Source organism: Erythrolamprus reginae, chromosome 2 (genome assembly GCF_031021105.1).
Source record: "Erythrolamprus reginae isolate rEryReg1 chromosome 2, rEryReg1.hap1, whole genome shotgun sequence".
Taxonomy (NCBI): domain Eukaryota; kingdom Metazoa; phylum Chordata; class Lepidosauria; order Squamata; family Dipsadidae; genus Erythrolamprus; species Erythrolamprus reginae.
This window is the reverse complement of record NC_091951.1, coordinates 275118343-275140827: the sequence shown is the minus strand read 5'-3', so window position 1 is coordinate 275140827 and position 22485 is coordinate 275118343. Positions and strand designations below refer to the sequence as shown.

The following is a 22485-nucleotide window of genomic DNA, read 5'->3' as shown; positions in this document are numbered from 1 at the left end:
GATGTTTTTCTGGAGCTCCCTAGCTTTCTCCATGATCCATCCTGTGTTGGCAATTTGATCTCTAGTTCCTCTGCCTCTTTGAAATCCTGCCTGTATTCAGGTAGTTCTTGGTCCACATACTGCTGAAACCCATCTTGTAGGATTTTAAGCATAACTTTGCTAGCATGTGAAATGAGTGCAGTTGTGCAGTAGTTTGAACATTCTTTGGCATTGCCTTCCTTGGGAATTGGAATGTAAAGTGACTATTTCCAATCCTGTGGCCACTGTTGGTTTTTCTAAATTTGCTGGCAAATTGAATGTGATAGGCAATCCTTCAAAGAGATCCTTTGGAAAGTAGAGAGCTTGTGTATACCATATCTTCTCAATTTGATAAAGAAGTCATATTTGTTCCCAGTTTCATGTAGCTATTTTGGAAGCTACTTTCCATGGTTTGTTTTCTGGTCTATTGAATAAATCTATAGTAACTAAATATTAAAAACAAAGGTTGTCTTGAAAACATTTTGAGATGAAAACTAGAGGTTTAGCTTTAAATATGGTATATATTCTTAGATGCTCTTTGCCTTTCTGTAAGTGAAAAACTAAAAATCCAGCTATTATAATAATAATAATAATAATAATAATAATAATAATAATAATAATTATTATTATTATTATTATTATTATTATTATTATTATTATTATTTATTGGATTTGTATGCCGCCCCTCTCCGTAGACTCGGGGCGGCTAACAACAATGATAAAACAACATGTAACAATCCAGTAATAAAAAACCAACAACTAAAAACCCTTATTATAAAACCAAACATACACACAAACATACCATGCATAACTTGTAATGGCCTAGGGGGAAGGAATATCTCAACTCCCCCATGCCTGGCGGTATAAGTGAGTCTTGAGTAGTTTACGAAAGACAGGGATGGTGGGGGCAGTTCTAATCTCCGGGGGGAGTTGATTCCAGAGGGCTGGGGCCGCCACAGAGAAGGCTCTTCCCCTGGGGCCCGCCAGATGACATTGTTTAGTCGACGGGACCCGGAGAAGGCCAACTCTTTGGGACCTTATCAGTCGCTGGGATTCGTGCGGGAGCAGGCGGTTCTGGAAGTAATCTGGTCCAATGCCATGTAGGGCTTTAAAGGTCATAACCAACACTTTGAATTGTGATCGGAAACTGATCGGCAGCCAATCCAAGCCATATTTGTGACTCATTATAACTGATGAGTCACAAATATGGATTAATATTATAAGTGAATTCAATAAACTGTAGTTAAAAGGAGCTACAATTATGTAATCATGAACTAAGAGATACTTTTATTTAAAATGCCTGTACAGTGTTTCCTCGATTTTCGCGGGTTCAAACTTCGCGAAAAGCCTATACCACGGTTTTTCAAAAATATTAATTAAAAAATACTTTGCAGTTTCCCCCCCCCCTATACCACGGTTTTTCCTGCCCGATGACATCATATGTCATCGTCAAACTTTCATCCACCTTTAATAAAAAATAAATAAAATAAACTTTAATAAATAAACATGGTGAGTAATAATCTAAATGGTTGCTAGGAGAATGGGAAATTGTAATTTAGGGGTTTAAAGTGTTAAGGGAAGGCTTGTGACACTGTTCATAGCCAAAAATAGTGTATTTACTTCCGCATCTCTACTTCGCGGAAATTCGACTTTCGCGGGCGGTCTCGGAACGCATCCCCCGCGAAAATCGAGGGAACCCTGTACATTAAAAAAATAACAGAAACAAGAACCTTTCTTTCAGGATTTAAATAACAGCATTGCTTGGACCAGGAAGAATAGAAAGAACAATCTGAGTAGAAGCTACTCGTAAGTATTCTTTCTGTTTGATCGCAGATGGCATTTTTGATGGTTTTTAACTATATTATTTCTATTATCTGACATGCCTGATAACTTCATAGAGATGTCCCATTCTAAAAGCTTATCACAAGGGGTTATATTTATATGTGAATATAAATATGAATTCCATCTGCATGTGATTCTTATTGAAACAAGTGCCAAAATGCACAGAAATATATTTCTACATGCACCACTTATGATATTTCAAGAAGATGAATGCCAAGTAAAAATTATAGAATTTACAATTAAATAGTTTCTCTATCAATAGTCACAAGATATCAAGAAACACTGGTGTATAAATGCTCAATGAACCTAGTCTTAATTGTAATGACTATTATATATCTTCTGCAAAATTAAAATGAATGAAAAGCTATGAAGGTTTCTCAATACAGTGAAACATTTAGTGTCTGAGTGCATGATAAGTTAATGATAAAAATCTAATTCCACTTTTTGTTTCAAAAAGGTTGAGAAGTTTAGATGGAGATGGCAGTAAGTATTTGTATTTTATTTGTAAATAGTATATTCTAATGCATCTTTAGAGCAAAGTTAATTTAGAAGAGCTTCTCACTAATAACTCACTTACCCTTTCCTATATGAAAACTTGCTATAGCCAATTATCCTGCAGATACATTTGTAGAGATTGTTGACGAGTTTTGTTTAGACTTACCTTTTAAATATCAAACAATAAATGGAAAATAGATAGGGATTGAGAAAGAAAGAAAAAGCATAAATCAGGCATTACTACTCCGGGTCCTTGGAGAGGGGCGGCATACAAATCCAATTAAATAAATAGACAGACAGACAGACAGACAGACAGACAGACAGACAGACAGACAGACAGACAGACAGACAGACAGACAGACAGACAGACAGACATATATCTGAAGGCCTCCAGAAAAATCCAAAGATCTGTTGAAGACCTGTAATGGATGTTCAGCTATTATATCAAGCTACTGAAAATTATGGTTAGTTTCAAATTGTAATATCCCTTTCTGAAAAAAACATCTCTCCAGTTCAGATTAGTTCAACCAGCTTACACCACTTTTACTTTGATCTCTACCTTTCACTACATTTTAGTGTATGCTCAAATTTTCTGTATCAATGCAGCAAAATATATTCATTGGGGGACCATTCCCCTCTATACAGGAAACAGGAAAATGTCATCGTGTTCCTTTTGAATATTATCTTTTTATCTGTTCTAATATTGAAATCAATATGGTCACACATATATTCCTGGCCTGTCCAATCTTGGAAAACAGAATTAATAATACCACTAATTGCAAAATTGTTGATTTGGAGCCAACAGAATGCAGTGCAATTTTTAAAATTAAGTGATTGCTGTAGTGATGCTTCCAGGAAAATAGCAAACTTTTAACACTTGTCTCTAGTGTTGTCAGTAAGCACTATATTTAAATTAAAATTTTAAAAAGTCTTTTCAATTATTTTATTCATCTACCATCTCCCCCCCCCCCTTTTTTTCATTATATTTGGTTCATAATTTAATTTTGAACTGTATCTGGATAATTTGTCCTGATATGTTATTTAAACTCCTGGCCTTTTGCCATAAAAACAGATCTATCTTTATAAAATGTATAATAAATGTTCAAATTTAGGGAAACAGTGTTCTTTAAATGAACAGAATTTCAGTTGAATGCATCTTATTCTGGTATATGTTTAGCTGTTATTTTAATTTTATTGGTACCTATGACATTGATCGTTAACTTTTTAAAATATTGTTTTAATTGTATATAAATACAATTAAGACAATATTTTAAAAATTGTTTTAATCCTGTTGTGTTCTGCCCAAAGACTGCTAGAAATAGAGGAAGATATAGGTCAAAATAAACAAATAATATTATGGTCCCCAGTATAATTATAAGCTTTTTATTGATAATTTAATAAAAAGTTTAAATGGATTCTCTTTCATTCCAATTACTTTCTGGCAAAACTTGACTTCGCTGTACTCACAACAGTGTATTTTCTTTCCATATTTAACATAAATGTTTTAAAAATATTTCAGATATCTCTCTCTCCTTAAAACCCCCTCAAGATTTGCATCATCATTACTCAGGTACGTAGTGAGTATTTAAGTGAGTATGCTGAGTATATTAATTCTTTCCCTCTATCATTTTATAATTATCTGACTTTGAAGTAGCTCATTATCAAGAGCCGTATATTAAAATAATTCCTAAGAGAGTATCTTGGGGAGATTAAGATAATTTATTATGTTAGCACTGCTTTCTGCATGCCAAGTAGTTGTTGGTAAAATAAATTGGTTACTGGAAAAGATAACAACAGATCTATAATCAAAAGCCATAGAAATAAAATTTCTTTTGTAATGTAATTTCTTTTATCAATATAATTTATATTATATTTAGGAAATATAATAAAAAGAAGTAGATGAGACTGAGGATCAGTTAGTTCAGTTTCTGATTAAATAAATCTGCTTTTAGTATCAATCCCTAGTGAATTCATATCTTAAAAATGATTTCGCACTGTATCGGAAGCATTGAACACATATGAACCTGCTAAGCAGCTACATATTCAAAGCTGATGAAATTTGTGAAACCCACCAGCAGATGGCCTTGCCGTCACACATTTAAGAACATATGTATATCACAGATATTTACAAATATTGTCCAGGGTTAGATTGCTAATGAAATATTTGTAGCAGGTAACAATTGTATGATAGTTAGTTAGTATATTGTTATTGCAATGAGTATGAAAGCTATTACATTATAAACACACAACAGCATATACCAAATCTGCTGCAGTCAGTTTAGTATATATTAAAAATAGAATCAAGCTGGATTTTCATAAAACCTAAAAGAAAATCTATTCAAATTTTACACATTAATTTTTAAAATTAATTTTATTAAATAATTTTTATATTATTTCAATAAAAGAAAATTAAGACAATAGTAAAAATGGTGAAAAAATAAAAAATAGAAAAAAGAAAAAGAAAAGAGAAAAGAAATATATAAATGGCTCCCCATCTTCTTGACAATAGTTATAAATACATTTCTTTTATATTTTGTCCTCTTTATCTAGAGTTATATCATAATGTCTTTCTTTCCATAAGTTACCCTTTCTAATCTTCAAACCCATAAATCACAAGTTCATTTTTCTCTTTTTTCAACAAGAAGTCCATAAGGAATTTTGAATCACTGATAAGTGTACTTGTTGATCTGTCACTAATAAAATGATTTTGCCATCGTAAATCTGTCATTTTTCCCAATCATTCCTCCATTGTGATATTTCAGCCTTTCCGTGTTTGTGCATATAATAATCTTGCAGTATAATCATACCTAAAAAGAATCTCAACATGGAAGAAATTATAATTGTGTTTGTTGAGGAAAATTTTTCTCAGAAAAATGAATCTTTTGCCAAGGACGTTTTTTTGTTTCAAACAATACCTATTCTGATAACTGAACAATGGCAGAAAGATATGTCAAAATATATATAGGAAGAAAAAAAAAGCTAAGTGTTAAATATATTTTCTGGTAAACGATTGCAGAAAAATTGTCTAGAATATATAAGATGTTGTGCTTGCGGTCTCATTTGCCGTGTTAGACAGAACATAAGATAGTTTAAATTTATGTTGCAAATGTGGATAAAATGAAGGATCGTTTTATATCTAGTAGAGTTTATAAAAATACTTCCAGAAATTTCTGAAATACCATTAGCTCACCTTGATGTATATCCAGCAATAAATACAGCCTATAATATAGTCTGCTTTGCTATCTGAGAAGAAATATAGAAAGGCATACCTTGAGTTCAGACAGAGTATCAGTAATTTGCTGAAGATCTGAGGGAAACTCACCTTTAAATCTTAATAACTCTTGTCAGTCTTTTACAGTAAGGCTTTAGATCAGTTGTAGGGTTGAAATGATATAATCAAATACTGCCCATTTTATTTAAATCAGAAGAATAAATTCAGTGGGTGGCCCTTGAGGGTTTAATAAATGATTTCAGTGGTTTCTTGGAAAGGTTTTCCAGTGCTATAGCGTTCATTTAAGTTCCTTTCCATCTCTAACTCAATATTTGTCTAGTAGATTTATTCCCCCATTCAATATTTTTTGCCCATTCCAACTGGTTGCCAGAAAATAGGAGTGTTAAGAAAATTAAAATGCAGAAATAAATACCCTTTGGGTAACAAGTTAGTTTTATTTCCATAAATGAAATTAAAACATTATTCTGATCACTTCGAATGTTGTATCGTATTTTATGTCTCCCAGTCAAAGGCCTTTGGTATGAGTAACAACTGTGTTCAAATTTTCTTTTTTAAAATGGTGGGCAAGAATTTTCAGATCATATGATTCACCTGTTTCTTTGCAGCTGTTGAAAGAAACAACTTAATGAGGCTGGCTCAAACCATCCCTTTCACACCAGTGCAATTTTTTGGTGAGTACCAGATTCCATGCTGATGTATGAAAACATTTTAGTCATTAGGAAAATTCATATTAATAATAATAATAATAATAATAATAATAATAATAATAATAATAATAATAATTTATTGGATTTGTATGCCGCCCCTCTCCATAGACTCAGGGCGGCTAACAACAATGATAAAAAAAAATGTGACAATCCAATAATAAAACAACTAAAAACCCTTATTTATAAAACCAAACATGCACACAAACATACCACGCATAACTTGTAATGGCCTAGGGGAAAGGAATATCTCAACTCCACCATGCCTGGCGGTATAAATGAGTCTTGAGTAGTTTACGAAAGACAGGGAGGGTGGGGGCAATTCTAATCTCCGGGGGGACTTGGTTCCAGAGGGCTGGGGCCACCACAGAGAAGGCTCTTCCCCTGGGCCCCACCAAACGACATTGTTTAGTCGATGGGACCCGGAGAAGGCCAACTCTGTGGGACCTTATTGGTCGCTGGGATTCGTGCGGTAGCAGGCGGTTCCAGAGGTAATCTGGTCCAATGCCATGTAGTGCTTTAAAGGTCATGACCAACACTTTGAATTGGGACTGGAAACTGATTGGCAACCAATGCAAGCCACGGAGTGTTGAAGAAACATGGGCGAATCTTGGAAGCGATGGCTCTCGCGGCTGCGTTCTGCACGATCTGAAGTTTCCGAACACTTTTCAAAGGTAGCCCCTTAAAATTTAGACTTAAAATGTGCAATCATGCTACCATGTTTTCCTGAAAATAAGATCCGGTATTATATTTTTTTGAACCCTGAAATAAGTGTGTGGCCTTATTGTTATGCACTCAAAAGCCCAATTGGGCTTATTATCAGGGGATGTCTCATTTTGAAGGAAACAGGGTATTGTCCCTGGTTATTTTTATTAAATCAGGGTGCATCTATCTCTCTTTCTCTCTCTCTCTCTCATCTATATCTCTTTTGCATTATTTTCTATAATATCATACCAAGAAATAATTAGAAAACATTGCCATTATAAATCCATTTTTCTTCTATTGTTAATCTCATTGGGTTTTTTTTTGTTAATATCATTGTTTTTCTATTGTTACTAACAGAATTTGTTTTAACAACATCTCCAATTTATTTATTTATTGGTCCAATTTATTTAGCTGGAGAAGAAGTAACCATTTATAGACTGGAAGAAAGTTCACCTTCGAATCTTGATAGAAGCATGTCCTCTTGGTCACAGCACGGCATGGTTGCCATGATTCAAGTTTTGTCTCAGGAGGAAATGGATGGAGGGTTGAGGAGAGCCATGAAAGCTGTCTGCACCTGGTCTGAAAATAATGTGCTCAAGTTAGGTGAAGTTTTCATCGTAAAATCTTTCCTTCCTGAAGTTGTTCGGACTTGGCAGAAAATCTTCCATGAAAGCACAGTCCTCCATCTGTGTCTCAGAGTGAGTATAATCTGACCAGCAATCCCCAATAATAAAAACAGGATGTTAGAAATACTCTACAGAAGAAACCCTCACTGTGATCCACCATTGTGGTTCACCAAGAGGTCTGTCAAATCCCATTGTTACCTAAGTTCCAACTCTGAGAACAGCCATCTCAACCCTGCTTCCCCAAAAGTACAGTGGTACCTCTACTTACGAACTTAATTCGTTGCATGACCAGGTTCTTAAGTAGAAAAGTTTGTAAGAGGAAGCAATTTTTCCCATAGGAATCAATGTAAAAACAAATAATGCGTGTGATTGGAGAAACCACAGGGAGGGTGGAAGCCCTGTTTCCTCCCAGGAGATTCTTAGAGAGGCCCCATAGAGGCTTCTCCCTGCCTTTTCTGGCCCTGTTTCCTCCCAGGAGATTCCTAGAGAGGCCCCACAGAGGCTTCTCCCTGCCTTTTCCAGTTTCCAGTTACAGTTTCAGAGGCTCGGGTTTGTAAGTAGAAAATGATACTTGAGAAGAGGCAAAAAAATCTTGAACACTTGGTTCTTATCTAGAAAAGTTCGTAAGTAGATAGAGTACGTTCTTAAGTAGAGGTACCACTGTATATCTATTCATAAAAATGGCTAAAACAGATTCATTATAGCACACAAATAGTGACACCAGTAACTACTAGTATTCTCAGATCACTGCTGAAAAAAATAAAGGGAACATTTACACAACACAATATATCTCCACGTAAATCAAACTTCTGTGAAATCAAACTGTCCAACACTGATTGACAATCAATTTCACACGCTGTTGTGCTCATTCAACTTTGTACAGAACAAAGTATTCAATGAGAATATTTCCTTCATTCAGATCTAGGATGTGTTCTTTGAGTGTTCCCTTTATTTTTTTGAGCAGTGTATATTGTAGTCAGTGAAGGGCTACCACACTTTTTACTACCACACTGTGGGTGTGGCTTATGCAGGACACCCTGCATTTTCTTTCAACATCTTTCAGTGCAATTGGGTGATCTGGGGTAGAGCTCCATTTTCGCTACCCCACTGCATTTCCCCTCGTCCGGGCAGCAGCCCACCTCTGATTGTAGTGCATTCAAACTAGTACCAATTTAGAAATAAAGATACATTTTAAAATGAGAACAATTAATAAGTGAAGGCTTGCCTTCGGAGGTTGTGGGTGCTTCATCATTGGAAGTTTGTAAGAATAGATTGGATAGCTATTTGTCTGGAATGATATTGGATATCCTGCATAGGCAGGGGTTGAACTAGAAGACATCCAAGGTCCCTTCCAACTCTGTTATTCTGCAGTGGGGGTGGGGGTTGTTCTGTCGGGCTTTCTGGTAGACTCCTCCCAAAAATTCACAGGTACAAATTTCAGACATACACACATTTGAAAATTCAAAACAATGTACTTTATAATGAAAATTCACTTAAACCAAGCCCTCTTTTGGTATAGCAAAGAGCACTCGTCTTCAACCAAACTGGTAATTTGTACAAGTCCCTTATCAGTTCTGTGATACTTAGCTTGCAGCTGTGAGGTAATTCACAGTCCTTCTTCTTTCACAAAGTGAAACACACTTTGCCCTGGTTTAGTTTCAAAGCGGGGAAAAATCAGCACACGAAAGGTCAAAGTCAGTAAAGCAGTCATGAAACACAACGATCAGATAATCCTCCACAATGGCCAAACCCACTAATTGCCACAGCCCCACCCAACCACAGGTGGCCTCATTTTCTTTGATAATAATCTCTCAGTTGTTGTTGCCTATGCATCGCTCTCCGCATGCGTGGCTGTATCATTAACTCTTGTTCTGAATCCAAGGAGGAGCTAGATAATTGATCTCCTTCTGAGCTGTCTGCCACACTCTCCTCCTCCCTGTCACTCATGTCTTATTGGTCAGAGGAGCCTTCATCAGCAGATTCCACCGGGGGCAAAACAGGCCTGCAGCATGTGGATGTCTCCTCCACATCCACAGTCCTTGGGGCAGGAGCTGGGCCAGAGCTAACCACAACAGGGGTGGGGGTCATAAAGCTGTTAATATCATTGTAATAGAAACAGAAATAGACCAGAAAGAGTATTCTTATTTGTCAGGGAAATACATCTTACTCATACTTTGTAAATTATTTTGTGGTTTTGTTTTTTAACAAAATTTCCATTTTTTGGTTTTTGTCCTTTGAAGGATATTTAGGAGTACTTTTAGGTTTTCCCCACCTAAGTCAATTAGATGCGATCTCTAAGCTGGAATTTCATAATTCAGTTCTTCATTTCTGGAAAGAGTCATTGGGCAGTCAAATCACATTGTTTCATAACAATCCTAAAAAGGATGAACGTACTTAAAATATGGGTGGAAATAGTGCTAACTTGTTAAAATGTTATTGCAAACATTACTGAAGTAATATACCTAGGGTTTTGGGGTGGGGTTGTTATTACTTTTAGGAAATACAGCAGCAAAGGGCAGCTCAGAAATTGATATATACCTTCAATCAAATGAAACCTCATACCATTCCATATACTCCCAGGTATGAAAAATGTGTTTTTAGAAATAAAATGTAAAAGATTAAACCTATTCATGCCATATACTACCGTATGAGTTAATTGAATTAATAATATCTGTCAATAATAGACAAGCAGATACAATCCTGCACTAGAATTCCAACAATTATTACAACTATTTATTCATATGTTTTACATATATAGTCTATATTCCATCAAAATGGAAGCCATGACAAATTTTATTTTCTTGGCCTCCAAGATGAATGCAGCCATGAAATTAAAAGATGCTTTCCTCCTGGGGAGGAAAGCTATGATATAGCTATAAAACCATAGACAAAGCTATGGTTTTCCCAGCATGAGACTATAGGAAAGGCAGAATGCTTTAGAATTGTGGTGCTACAAGACTCTTTACTGCAAGGAGGTCAAATCAGTCAATTCTAAAGGAAATCAACCTTGATTGTTCTTTGGAGGGACAGAAATTGAAATTGAAGCTCAAATGTCAAAAACTACATCTAATGATCTAAGTGCCTGAGCCCACTGTAACAACATTGCAAAAAAAGCATTGAGTTGTTAATCTAATCTTCTATAGCTTCTTTTCCGGTAATATTGTACTTCTAACTAGAGCATAGAAAACATTTGCTAGACCAATTCTTGAATACAGCTTATCTCTCTGAAACCCGCACTGCATATTGGACTTTAATACAATTGAGAGTCCAGAGATATTTCATGACTTGAAATTTTGGGCTTAAACAACTTAGAACTACGCTGTCTTCAGTCTGCATAAAATTATTTACTACAATGTCCTACCTGTCAATGACTACTGCAGCTTCAACCAAAACAATACATGAGCACCCAATAGATACAAACTTAAACTACACCAAACTTGGTTGCAGGAAATACAACTTCAGCAATAGAGTGCTCAATGCATAGAATACACTTCCTGACTCTGTGGTTCCCCCCCCTCAAACCTCCAAACCTCAAAAACTTTAACCTTAGACTATCTACTGTTGATCTCCTGAAAAGATACTATCCTTTCTTTTCAGATTCCTTGAAGTCTTTTTAATTTATTGCCATTCAGCCAATCAGTGGCTGACAATAGAGAAATACATGACAGGAGAATTCCGCAAGTACAATAACAACAATGGGGATGAAATCACACCCAGCAATTTGCTGGAAGAAGTTATGCTAGCTTTTTCTCACTGGAGTTATGAATATACTCGAGGAGAACTTCTTGTATTAGATTTGCAAGGTGAGTAAAAAAGACTGTACCATGAAAATTAGGAAACTCAAAGCTAGAAAAATGGTATATGACACATGAATGGCTAATACATCTATTTGGGTGTCTGTCACCATTCCCTGTAAGCTGCGCGTGTGAGCGCATGCGCGCGCGCTCCAAAATACCCCTGCGCGCACCCTTTTCCTCAGTCGCGTGCTCCCCATCCCCCTGCCAGCCTGCGGGGGGCGGCAGGCGGGGAGGTGCAGGCAGTAGAAGGGAGCCACGGCCGCCCTTGCCTCTCCATGGTGCCTCCGCCCCCCTCACATTAGATTAGATTAGATTTATTGGATTTATATGCCGCCCCTCTCCGCAAACTTGGGGCAGCTTGAAGAGTTCCTGGTCTCTCGGCCCTGCCCCCCACCCTCCCGATCCGCCCCCTCTCCTCCTCCGCTGCCCCCTGCTTTGGGGCGCGACTTCTCTCACAGCGGCTGAGGCTGCGGCTTCAGCTCCTCAGGACGAAAGTGCTCCTAGCCAGGGGGCTGCGAGAGGGGCGGGGCGGGCTTTCCCGAAACGGACAGAGAAAGCCCTCTCTCGCAGCCCCCTGGCTGGGAGCGCTTTTGCTGCGAGGGAGGGCTTTTTCCGTCCGTTTCGGGAATGCCCGCCCCGCCCCTCTTGCAGCCCCTTCGCTGGGAGCGCTTTCATCCTAGACTTCCAGCAAGGGGGCTGCAGTAGAGGCAAGGCAGGTGTTCCAGAAGCCCGGCCGACTTTTCCCTGCTGCCGGAGCAGTTTTTTCTTCATGGTGCAAAGCCACACAGTCCCGGGTGCTGGGGACGCCTGGGAGGGCGAGGGGGTTGACGGTTGCTGCCTCTTAGCTGCAGAGCCAGGCGGAGGCGAAGACAACGGTGCCCTCCACTCTCTCTCCATTTCTCTCTCTCTCTCTTTTTCTCTCTGTTGCCGGCGTGGTGAACGAGAGAGAAAGAGAGAGAGAGAGAGAAAAAGGAGGGGAGAGAGAATGAGAGAGAAAGCAAGAGAGAAAGAGAGGGAAAAAAGCAAGAGAGAGAGAAAGAGAGGGGGGAAGGAGGGAGAGGGAAAGACATAGAGGAAGGGAAGGAGGGAGAGAGAAAGAGCAAACAAAGAGGAAGGAAGGAAGGAAGGAAGAGAGAAAGGAAAAGGAATGGAGAGAGAGAGGGAAAGAAAGATGAAGGAAGGGAGAGAGAGAGAAAGGGGGAGGGAGAGATAGAAAGGAGGGAGAGGGGGTAGTTAGATAGGGAGAGGGAAAAGGAAGGGCTTGGAGAAAGGCAGGGGGAGAGAAAGATAAAAAGGAAAGAGGGAGGGAGGAAAGAGGGAGGGAGGAAAGAGGGAGGGAGAGATAGAAAGCAGGGAGAGGGGGTAGTAGCCAGTAGGATAGGGAGAGGGAAAAGGAAGGGCTTGGAGAAAGGCAGGGGGAGAGAAAGATAGAAAGGAAAGAGGGAGGGAGAGATAGAAAGGAAAGAGGCAGGGAGAGATAGAAAGGAAAGAGGGAGGGAGCAAAGAGGGAGGGAGAGATAGAAAGGAAAGAGGGAGGGAGGAAAGAGGGAGGGAGGAAAGAGGGAGGGAGGAAAGAGGGAGGGAGACATAGAAAAGATAGAATTATGGATGCAAGAACTCGCTCATGTGTGATAGCGCATGCCCACACTTTCTTTCTTTCTTTCTTTCTTTCTTTCTTTCTTTCTTTCTTTCTTTCTTTCTTTCTTTCTTTCTTTCTTTCTTTCTTTCTTTCTTTATACTTATATGCCACCCAGTCCCAAAGGGACTGCTGCTCAGAAACTATACTTTTCCACTCACCCCGGAAAAAAAATAGAGGGAACATTGGTGTCTGCATTTGTGGACTACAGTATAGTTCAGTGATGGTGAATCTATGGCATGGGTGTCACAGGTGGCACGCAGAGACATATCTGTTGGCACATGAACCGTTGCCCTAGCTGAACTCCAACATGCATGTGGGTGCCGGCAAGGTGATTTTTTGCTTGTACAAAGGCTCTTGGAGGACATTTTTGGCTTCCAGAGAGCCTCCAGGGGGATGGGGAGAACATTTTTACCCTCCTCAGCTCCTGGGAAGCCTTTGGAGCCTGGGGAAGGGGGAAACATAAGCCTACTTGGCCCATCAGAAGTTGGGAAACAGGCCATTTCCAGCCTCCAGGGGGTGAGGGAAGCTGTTTCCACCCTTCCAAGAAATTTAATTATAGGTGTGGGCACTCACACATGGGCAATGGCATGGCATTACAATATAATAGAATCAGAGATTCCTTATCGATGTTTACCTAAATGTTCTGTCTTCTTAATAATACAGTTTAATAATACACTAGACCCCGTAGAGCTCCATAGTTCAACAAGGAGCTCCGGGAGTTGAAACGCAAGAAGAGACGTCTAGAGAAGCGATGGAGGAAGAGTAAGTCCGAATCCGATAGAACACTTGTAAGAGCTTATATTAAGACTTACAAAGTGGCGCTTAAGGCGGCAAGATGTGCGTATCATGCCGCCTTGATTGCATCAGCGGAATCCCGCCCAGCCGCTCTGTTTAGGGTGACCCTCTCCCTTCTTAACCAAGGGGGAGTTGGGGAGCCCTTACAGAGTAGTGCCGAGGACTTTAACACGTTTTTCGCTGATAAAATCGCTCGGATCTGGGTGGACCTCGACTCCAATTGGATAACAGAGGTGACTGGGGCCCGTACTTGTCCACCTGTCTGGGAAGAGTTTCATCTGGTGACACCTGATGAAGTGGACAAGGCCATTGGAGCTGTGAGTTCGGCCACCTGCTTACTGGATCCATGTCCCTCCTGGATGGTCTTGGCCAGCAGGGAAGTGACACGGAGCTGGGTCCAGGAAACTGTCAACACTTCTTTGGGGAGGGGGTCCTTTCCAGATCTCTAAAAGGAGTCACTTGTGCACCCCCTCCTCAAGAAGCCTTCCTTGGACCCAGCCATTCTTAACAACTATAGGCCAGTCTTTAACCTTCCCTTTATGGGGAAGGTTGTTGAGAAGGTGGTGGCGCTCCAAATCCAGCGGTCCTTGGAAGAAGCCGATTATCTAGGCCCTCAACAGTCAGGATTCAGGCCCGGCTACAGCACAGAAACTGCTTTGATCGCATTGATTGATGATCTCTGGCAGGTCCGGGACAGGGGTTTATCCTCTGTCCCAGTGATTCTTGACCTCTCAGTGGCTTTCGATACCTTCAACCATGGTATCCTTCTGCGCCGGCTGGAGGGGTTGGGGAGTGGGAGGCACTGTTCCTCAGTGGTTCTCCTCCTACCTCTCTGGTCGGTCAAAGTCAGTGTTAGTGGGGGTTCAGAGGTCGACTTCAAGGTTACTCCCTTGTGGGGTGCCTCAGGGGTCGGTCCTCTCCCCCCGCTATTCAGTATCTACATGAAACCGCTGGGTGAGATCATCCAGGGGCATGGGGTGAGGTATCATCAGTATGCTAATGACATCCAGCTGTACATCTCCACCCCATGTCCAGTCAATGAAGCAGTGGAAGTGATGTGCCGGTGCCTGGAGGCTGTTAGGGTCTCGATGGGTGTCAACAGACTCAAACTCAACCCTGATAAGACGGAGTGGCTGTGGGTTCTGCCTCCCAGGGACAATTCCATCTGTCCGTCCATAACCCTCAGAGAGGGTCCGCAACTTGGGCATCCTTCTTGATCCACAGCTCACATTAGAGAACCCTCTTTCAGCTGTGGCGAGGGGGGCGTTTGCCCAGGTTCACCTGGTGCACCAGTTGCGGCCCTACCTGGACCGGGTCTCACTGCTCACAATCACTCATGCCCTCATCACCTCAAGGTTCAACTACTGTAATGCTTTCTACATGGGGCTACCTTTGAAAAGTGTTCGGAAACTTCAGATCGTGCAGAATGCAGCTGCGAGAACAATCATGGGCTTCCCTAGATATGCCCCTGTTACACCAACACTCCGAAGTCTGCATTGGTTGCCGATCAGTTTCTGGTCACAATTCAAAGTGTTGATAATGACCTATAAAGCCCTTCATGGCATCGGACCAGAATATCTCCAGGACCACCTTCTGCCGCACAAATCCCAGTGACCAGTTATGTCCCACAGATTTGGCCTTCTCCAGGTCCCGTCGACTAAACAATGTCATTTGGCGCGACCCAGGGGAAGAGCCTTTTCTGTGGTGGCCCCTACCCTCTGGAACCAGCTCCCCCCGGGAGATTAGAACTGCCCCCACACTCCTTGCCTTTCGTAAACTCCTTAAAACCCACCTCTTCTGTCAGGCATGGGGGAATTGAGACATCTCCCCCGGGCCTATACAGTTTATGTATGGTATGTTTGTGTGTATGTTTGCTTTTAATAATGTGTTTTTTATTGTTTTTAAATTATTAGATTTGTTGTACATTGTTTCATTGTTGCTGTGAGCCACCCCGAGTCTATGGAGAGGGGTGGCATACAAATCTAATAAATAATAATAATAATAATCCTTGAGGATTAGTTTGCCTTCTAATAAATGGATGTTTTGTGACAGGCCACACAATTGTAGTTTTGTGACTAGGGAAGTCATCTATGGAAGCTTTTGCAATTCCAGAATGACCCATAAAAGTTATGCAACTTTGACATAAATAAATGGGGATCCAAATTTCAGCCTTGATCTAGATATTCAGCATAGGAAAATATCAGAGCTGGAATATGTCTAAGGTGTTTATCTATTTTATTCAGAATAGGAAAGTTTCCTTGTACAGGGAGAAAAGTAGTTCTTAACTTAGTTTCCACTAACATTGAAACATATACTGTATACGATTTATATATAGTTCCAGCAATATACATTTGGATCCACAAAGTATTTTTGAATTATAGCTTTTATGTTTGCTTTTCATTTAAGCTAAAATGTGTTTTAAAAATTGTTGAGTATGCAACATTTGTTTGTTATAGTCTGATGCAATTTATAATTTTAATATTGCTTTTCCATTTTTACTCTATAACCCCAAAGATTAGATAACTGTATAATAATTGCACAGGTTATAATTTTACAAATGGTTTTCAAGAAGACAATTACCTTCTAATAACCATTATAAATATGAATTTTGCAGGTGTTGGAGAAAACCTCACAGATCCATCTGTTATTAAACCCGAAGACAAACAGTAAGTATCTCATGTATATATATCATATAAAATTTGACATATATTCCATGATTCAATTAATCTTCAATATTAACTGTAATGCACTTATGCATATTTTTACACATTGCTGACAGTGATGTTCTTTTTGGTTAACAGCACAGTTTGTATATGTATCTTTTAAAATGTCCAATTAAGAATAATGTAATGTATGGACAAAAAGGTAACAAGAAAATTTAATAAAGCTATAAATGCAGATACTTACCGAAAAACCTGGCAACAGAAGAGATAAATATTTAGCTTCTATTGAGTGGATATAACTGATTTCTAAGTTCATTTCAGATACAAAAGGTAGTGCTGAAGATAATATGTTGCTTCTTGTGGATTAATTAGGCCTTTTAATTCTAGGGATCCACAAGAAATGGACTATGGTTAATGAAATGCTATCTAACCACAGTTTCTCATAAGTAATGCTTATGACACTAGTTGAAGGATTAGGTTTTACCCTCCAGTTACTTTGCAAAGTGGTATCTGTGTCCAACTAGATTGTGGCTATGAGTTTAGAACATTAATTTTTAGTAAATGTTACATCCTCTGGACTAATAGAAGCTCACACAATGAAGCATTTTGCTATTCCATTCCTCCTAGCGCTCATCCTCCAATCTGTTTAGAGCAGGTGCTCCCAAAACTGGGCATCCAACGAAGTGTATTTGTGATATGCAGGAGGAAAAGTTATATGCAGATATATTGTGACATTTATTATTCCTTTGTTATTTTCCAATTCTAGTGGGATGCCCTTTGGACCGGCAAATCTTGGAGAAGAAGCTTTCAAAAACTTCATTTCAAAGCATTGCTGCAATTCTTGTTGCAGGAAACTCAAACTTCCTGGTATGCAGTAGCAAAGCTCTGAATGTTTTTGAACAAATCTGGCTTTAGATCTTATCCCTGAATCTGACTGACCTCATTGACGTTGGTAATACAATATTCCAAGAAAGAGTTGTGCAAATTAACATTTTCCTTTAATATTCTAAGGGTCAGCACAATACTAACATATGTCTAGAAAAAAAAATCAATACTAAGCCTTATTTTTTGATTTTGTATTTCAAATCTGGATGTGGCAAACTTTAAATATGGGGTGCAGTTTTTTAATGCAAAAAGTCTCACTTGGCTTTTCACGATCCTTTCCAAAGATGGAAGGGGCAAGAAAAGGAAAGAATAAAAAGAAAGAAAATGTTTATATTACATTGCATTCCATATTATCACATTAAAGTCAACCCTTTTTGTAGGCTTTGGACCTGTGCCCTAAAATGTCATATTAAACACACAACCATGTCCTGCAGCAAACTTCAGAATGATAACATTGATATTTAAAGATATCAATATTATATCAAGATATCAAGATCAAGATATGACCAGAATTGCTGCTGTTAAGATGATAGAACACTGAGTTACAAACTGGGAATCTCTATGGTGTACCATCTGATTTATTCATAGATTTTGTCTCTGGGCAAATGTTGGAATATCCTTCACTGTTCATATTAGCCGCCAACGTCCAATGACGTATATGACCCAGAAAGTTCTTCACTCTTCATGTCCTATAGGGGGGATCAGAGTCATGAGTCAGCCATATATATATCTCATCCCTTAATTTTCAAATTCAGCAAAAAAAACATGTGACATATATATATATTAATAGCAATAGCACTGGATATTTTAATGCTGTATATTGCTTATATGTTTTTTGGAGATTATAGCAGCATGTAGTAAAGATACATGATCTAAGATAAAGCTTTTCCCCCTGTTTTCATAGATTTGAAAAGAAATGATTATACATCCGGGAGAGTCAATCCAGCTTTTGAAATTGAAACTGAAATACCAATGGCAGCAGAAGATGAGACTACAAACAATAGGAACGATGAACCACTGGAATATTATACTCGGCTGTGAAACAAGAGCTGCTAATTTTTATCATTGGAATTATTTTTTCCCCTGAAGGGCCAAATCCTGGGAGCTTCACTACATCTACGGACTGTACTTTTCTAGAATAAAGAAATAAAAACCATTAATGTGAAAGGGTTCGCAAATTAATTCCTTCTAAAATACGAAGTCTCCCCTGTTTTTAAAGATTATTCACCAAGGTCACTGGAGTAATTGCAACAGTGCCAGTGCTTCACTTTATGAATGTTTAAAAGGGTCACTTAAAATTAAAAAAAAGTTCCAATGGTTATGAGAAATTGGAAAATTTCCTAGAAACGAATTCAAAGAAATCCTCCAGATGGCAACCAAAAATATTCAATCCTGGTTAAAGGCGGTCAAACATATTCACAAAATGGCCAGATAAAACTTGAAGCTCAAATTTTCCAAGAAAACAGAAGTTGCATCTGAAAAAATATCTTGCATTTATATCTTATGAATATTTTGTTCATCTTTTTACGTTAATGGAATATCCTATAATTATGGCTGGCAATTTTAATAAAATTTTGAGTGTTTGGGTTGACCATGACTTTATTTCAAGTACGTTCTGATCACATACACTGAAAATATTTATTAAATTTAATCTGGTGGATATCTATTAACATTTGAACTCATTCCAATGGGAATGTACCTTTACCCCCAGTTCCCCATAAGACCTGTTCCTAATACATTTTTGTATCTAGATTTTCATTGTTTATCTGTGTCTCTGTGTAAATAAAACCAGTTCTTGTATAAATGTGCTGTAAATTACTTGGGATTTGATGAAACTTTAAATTAGGATGACTGACAAATAATATCCTGATGATCTAACTTGGAAATATAAGGTACAGGATTTTATTACAAGTCAGATTTATGATTTGATTTAACTTCATGTCTTTTATCCTAAGCATGAAATCAAATTCTCAGGGCTTCAGGCATAGATTATCCCTACAGACAAAAGGCAGATTGAACAAAGATCTTTTCTCACAAAATGATGTGAGCTCCTACTAAGCTGCAGCCCTTCCCAACAACAACAACAATAACAAAAAGAATGGAATGTTAGTATTGAAATAGTGTGAGGTATTTCAGACAACACAAGGCTGCACTGTGTTGTCCTAAAATAAATTATTAGAAGAAAGATAGCTAAATCTCCTACATGAATGTATCTGACAGATGTTTTCCTGTCTTTATAATGAGGATTAGAGTAATGTTTTAAAAATAGAAATGCACCATAGACACACAGTGCGGTATGCAAATTTAATACTCTTGTCAATATTAATTGTCAACATTATCAAACGTGACTTGTTACCTGAAGAGCTAGTATAATTTAGTTCTTGGAATGGTTCTCTTTTAATTTCACTTGAGTCCTCCAACTTTTAGTAACCAATGTACAAAAAAAAAAATCTCAAACAAAGAATAAATCTGTTATTACTCAATATTTAAACTTTATACAAGATCTCTCTTTTTCTTTCTTTCCTTTCTTCCTTCCTTCTTTCTTTCTCTCTTTGTCTCTCTCTCTCTCCCCCTCCATCCCTCCTCTCACTTTCTCTCTGTATCTGTTTTAGGAGAGATGAGGAATAGATCAATTTAACATGAACTGTACTGGCCATCATTGTCTTCTTATAAGCACAGGGAAATAAATACATTATGTGGAACTGACTATATAATCTGTGTTGTCAAAAGCCAAGGGGGAAGAAGAAAAAAACCAAATTGTTAATTCAATGCTTTAGGGTAGGAAGACAGATCATTTGTATCCCCTGACATTTTCTAGCATTTTTACCATTATTGAAATCACTACGGCTTACTTTTATTACCATAGTTCTGTTACGAGATACATAACCTTCTGGAGAACCTTTGAAGCTGTTTTTAATATCCATCTCTCTCTCATCTCTCATCTCTCATCTCTCATCCATCCGTCCATCCGTCCATCCGTCCATCCGTCCATCCGTCCATCCGTCCATCCGTCCATCCATCCATCCAGCTTTGTTTGCATTTCTTGTTACAAATGTGTGCCAGGGTGATCCCCTTAGCATCATTGAAAAACTGCCTCCTGTGAAATTGTGCATTTTGTGGTCACTTTATTACTTTAGGTTCAACTCAACAGCAGGCAGATAGCAACCATGAAATAACTCTTTACATAAGTAGCCTTTTAATCTCAATATACACTGCACCAGTAAGGGCCCCATGGAGAATTTTAAATTCACTGCTTGCATTGCTGGGTGATCATAAATGCTACAAATTGTAGCCATGTCAACAGCAAACACTGACACAGTAGAGATGTTACAGTTGATGTGCTCAGATTCAAACCTTCCTTTAATCTAAGAGAAGGAATAACTCTTCAGTTTCTGGGTTTTGATATTGATCTTATGATGGATCTACCACAGTGATTCTGTATTCAGTTGTTTATATTTCTGCCGCATGAATCCCAGCGACCGGTTAGGTCCCACAGAAGTCGGTCTTCTCCAGGTCCTGTCAACTAAACAATGTTGTCTGGTGGGACCCAGGGGAAGAGCCTTCTCTGTGGCAGCCCCGACCCTCTGGAACCAGCTCCCCCTGGAGATCAGAATTGCCCCCACCCTCCTTGCCTTTCGTAAGCTCCTTAAAACCCACCTCTATCATCAGGCTTGGGGGAACTGAACTACCATTTTTTCCCCTAGGCCTATACAATTTATGCATGGTATGTTTGTGTTTATGTTTGGTTTTAAATAAGGGTTTTTAATTATTTTAAACATTAGATTTGTTATATGCTGTTTACTACTGTTGTTACCCGCCCCGAGTCTATGGAGAGGGCCGCATACAAATATAAATAAATGAATGAATGAATGAATGAATGAATGAATGAATGAATGAATTTCATATGAGAATCAAGGTATTGCAGTTTAGTACTGTGTTTTCCTTGGAGTCATGATAATAAATGAGTATTTTCTGGTACAAGATCAGAAACTCTCATAGGAAGATCTTCTTGACCTTGGCCTGGTTGTGATGCTAGATGGAGTAGGGCACAAGGTCAACCCTTGAAGACTTCTTAATGCAGTTTGTTTTATCTGAAGGGCCATTTGCTAGCAATATTCTAAGTTATGTGATTAGCAGAGGCTGCAGAAACAATGCTGAACTGTTCAGAGAACTGAGATGCCAGTTGAACCTCCCACTTGAAATAACAGGACAAGTACAGAAGTATAAGGTTCCAGTAGCACAAGAGAAGGCAACATTAAAACTATTGGCTTGCCATATCAAGCTTGTTGAGAACTGAGTAATGAATAAAATCCAAAGCAGGGTTAACCTTGCCACTCTAACAAAGTCCTATCAATACAGTTAAATGGAATAATAAAACTTCCTGGCTTCCCACTCAAATGAACACCAGGGCTCTCTTCATACCACTCAGCTTTCATCATTATGTCTATATCTACAAATGAAAAATAACAACAACACCAATGACAACATAACTTTACTTGTTTCTAGATGACCATAGATCTGTTTTTTATTATTTGCCCAAGTATCTTCCCAGGTATTGATGTAAGGCTGACTGATCTGTAGTTTCTGTTGTGAGTGGTCCATGTCCAGCTCAGCTGGTCACAGATTTTGAGGACCAGGAAATGGATGTGTATTTAACATCTATATGAAACCGCTGGGCGAGATCATCCAAGGACATGGGGTGAGGTATCATCAATATGCGGATGATACCCAGCTTTACATCTCCACCCCATGCCCAGTCAATGAAGCGGTGGAAGTGATGTGCCGGTGCCTGGAGGCTGTTGGGGCCTGGATGGGTGTCAACAGACTCAAGCTCAACCCGGATAAGATGGAGTGGCTGTGGGTTTTGCCTCCCAAGGACAATTCCATCTGTCCGTCCATTACCCTGGGGGGGGGAATTATTGACCCCCTCAGAGAGGGTCCGCAACTTGGGCGTCCTCCTCGATCCACAGCTCACATTAGAACAACATCTTTCAGCTGTGGCGAGGGGGGCGTTTGCCCAGGTTCGCCTGGTGCACCAGTTGCGGCCCTATCTGGACCGGGACTCATTGCTCACAGTCACTCAT

The 22485-nt window shown here is 39.0% G+C and overlaps 1 protein-coding gene across 7 annotated transcripts in view; it reads left to right on the top strand.

The window, feature by feature from the left end:
• Window positions 1-19205, top strand: part of TRPM6 (transient receptor potential cation channel subfamily M member 6) — a 99185-nt gene extending 79980 nt beyond the window's left edge. For 6 of the 7 annotated variants that reach the window (XM_070742673.1, XM_070742671.1, XM_070742674.1 and 3 more), the window contains 10 exons: window positions 1760-1824; window positions 2318-2343; window positions 3875-3925; window positions 6193-6258; window positions 7408-7694; window positions 10120-10202; window positions 11220-11425; window positions 16468-16519; window positions 17283-17383; window positions 18306-19205. In XM_070742673.1, coding sequence (XP_070598774.1) covers window positions 1760-1824; window positions 2318-2343; window positions 3875-3925; window positions 6193-6258; window positions 7408-7694; window positions 10120-10202; window positions 11220-11425; window positions 16468-16519; window positions 17283-17383; window positions 18306-18442 — 1074 coding nt within the window. In that variant the 3' untranslated portion in view covers window positions 18443-19205. Of the gene's footprint in view, window positions 1-1759; window positions 1825-2317; window positions 2344-3874; window positions 3926-6192; window positions 6259-7407; window positions 7695-10119; window positions 10203-11219; window positions 11426-16467; window positions 16520-17282; window positions 17469-18305 lie in introns of all 7 variants that reach the window. The other variant, XR_011558318.1, reaches the window with a different exon arrangement.
• The last annotated feature ends 3280 nt before the right edge of the window (window positions 19206-22485 follow it).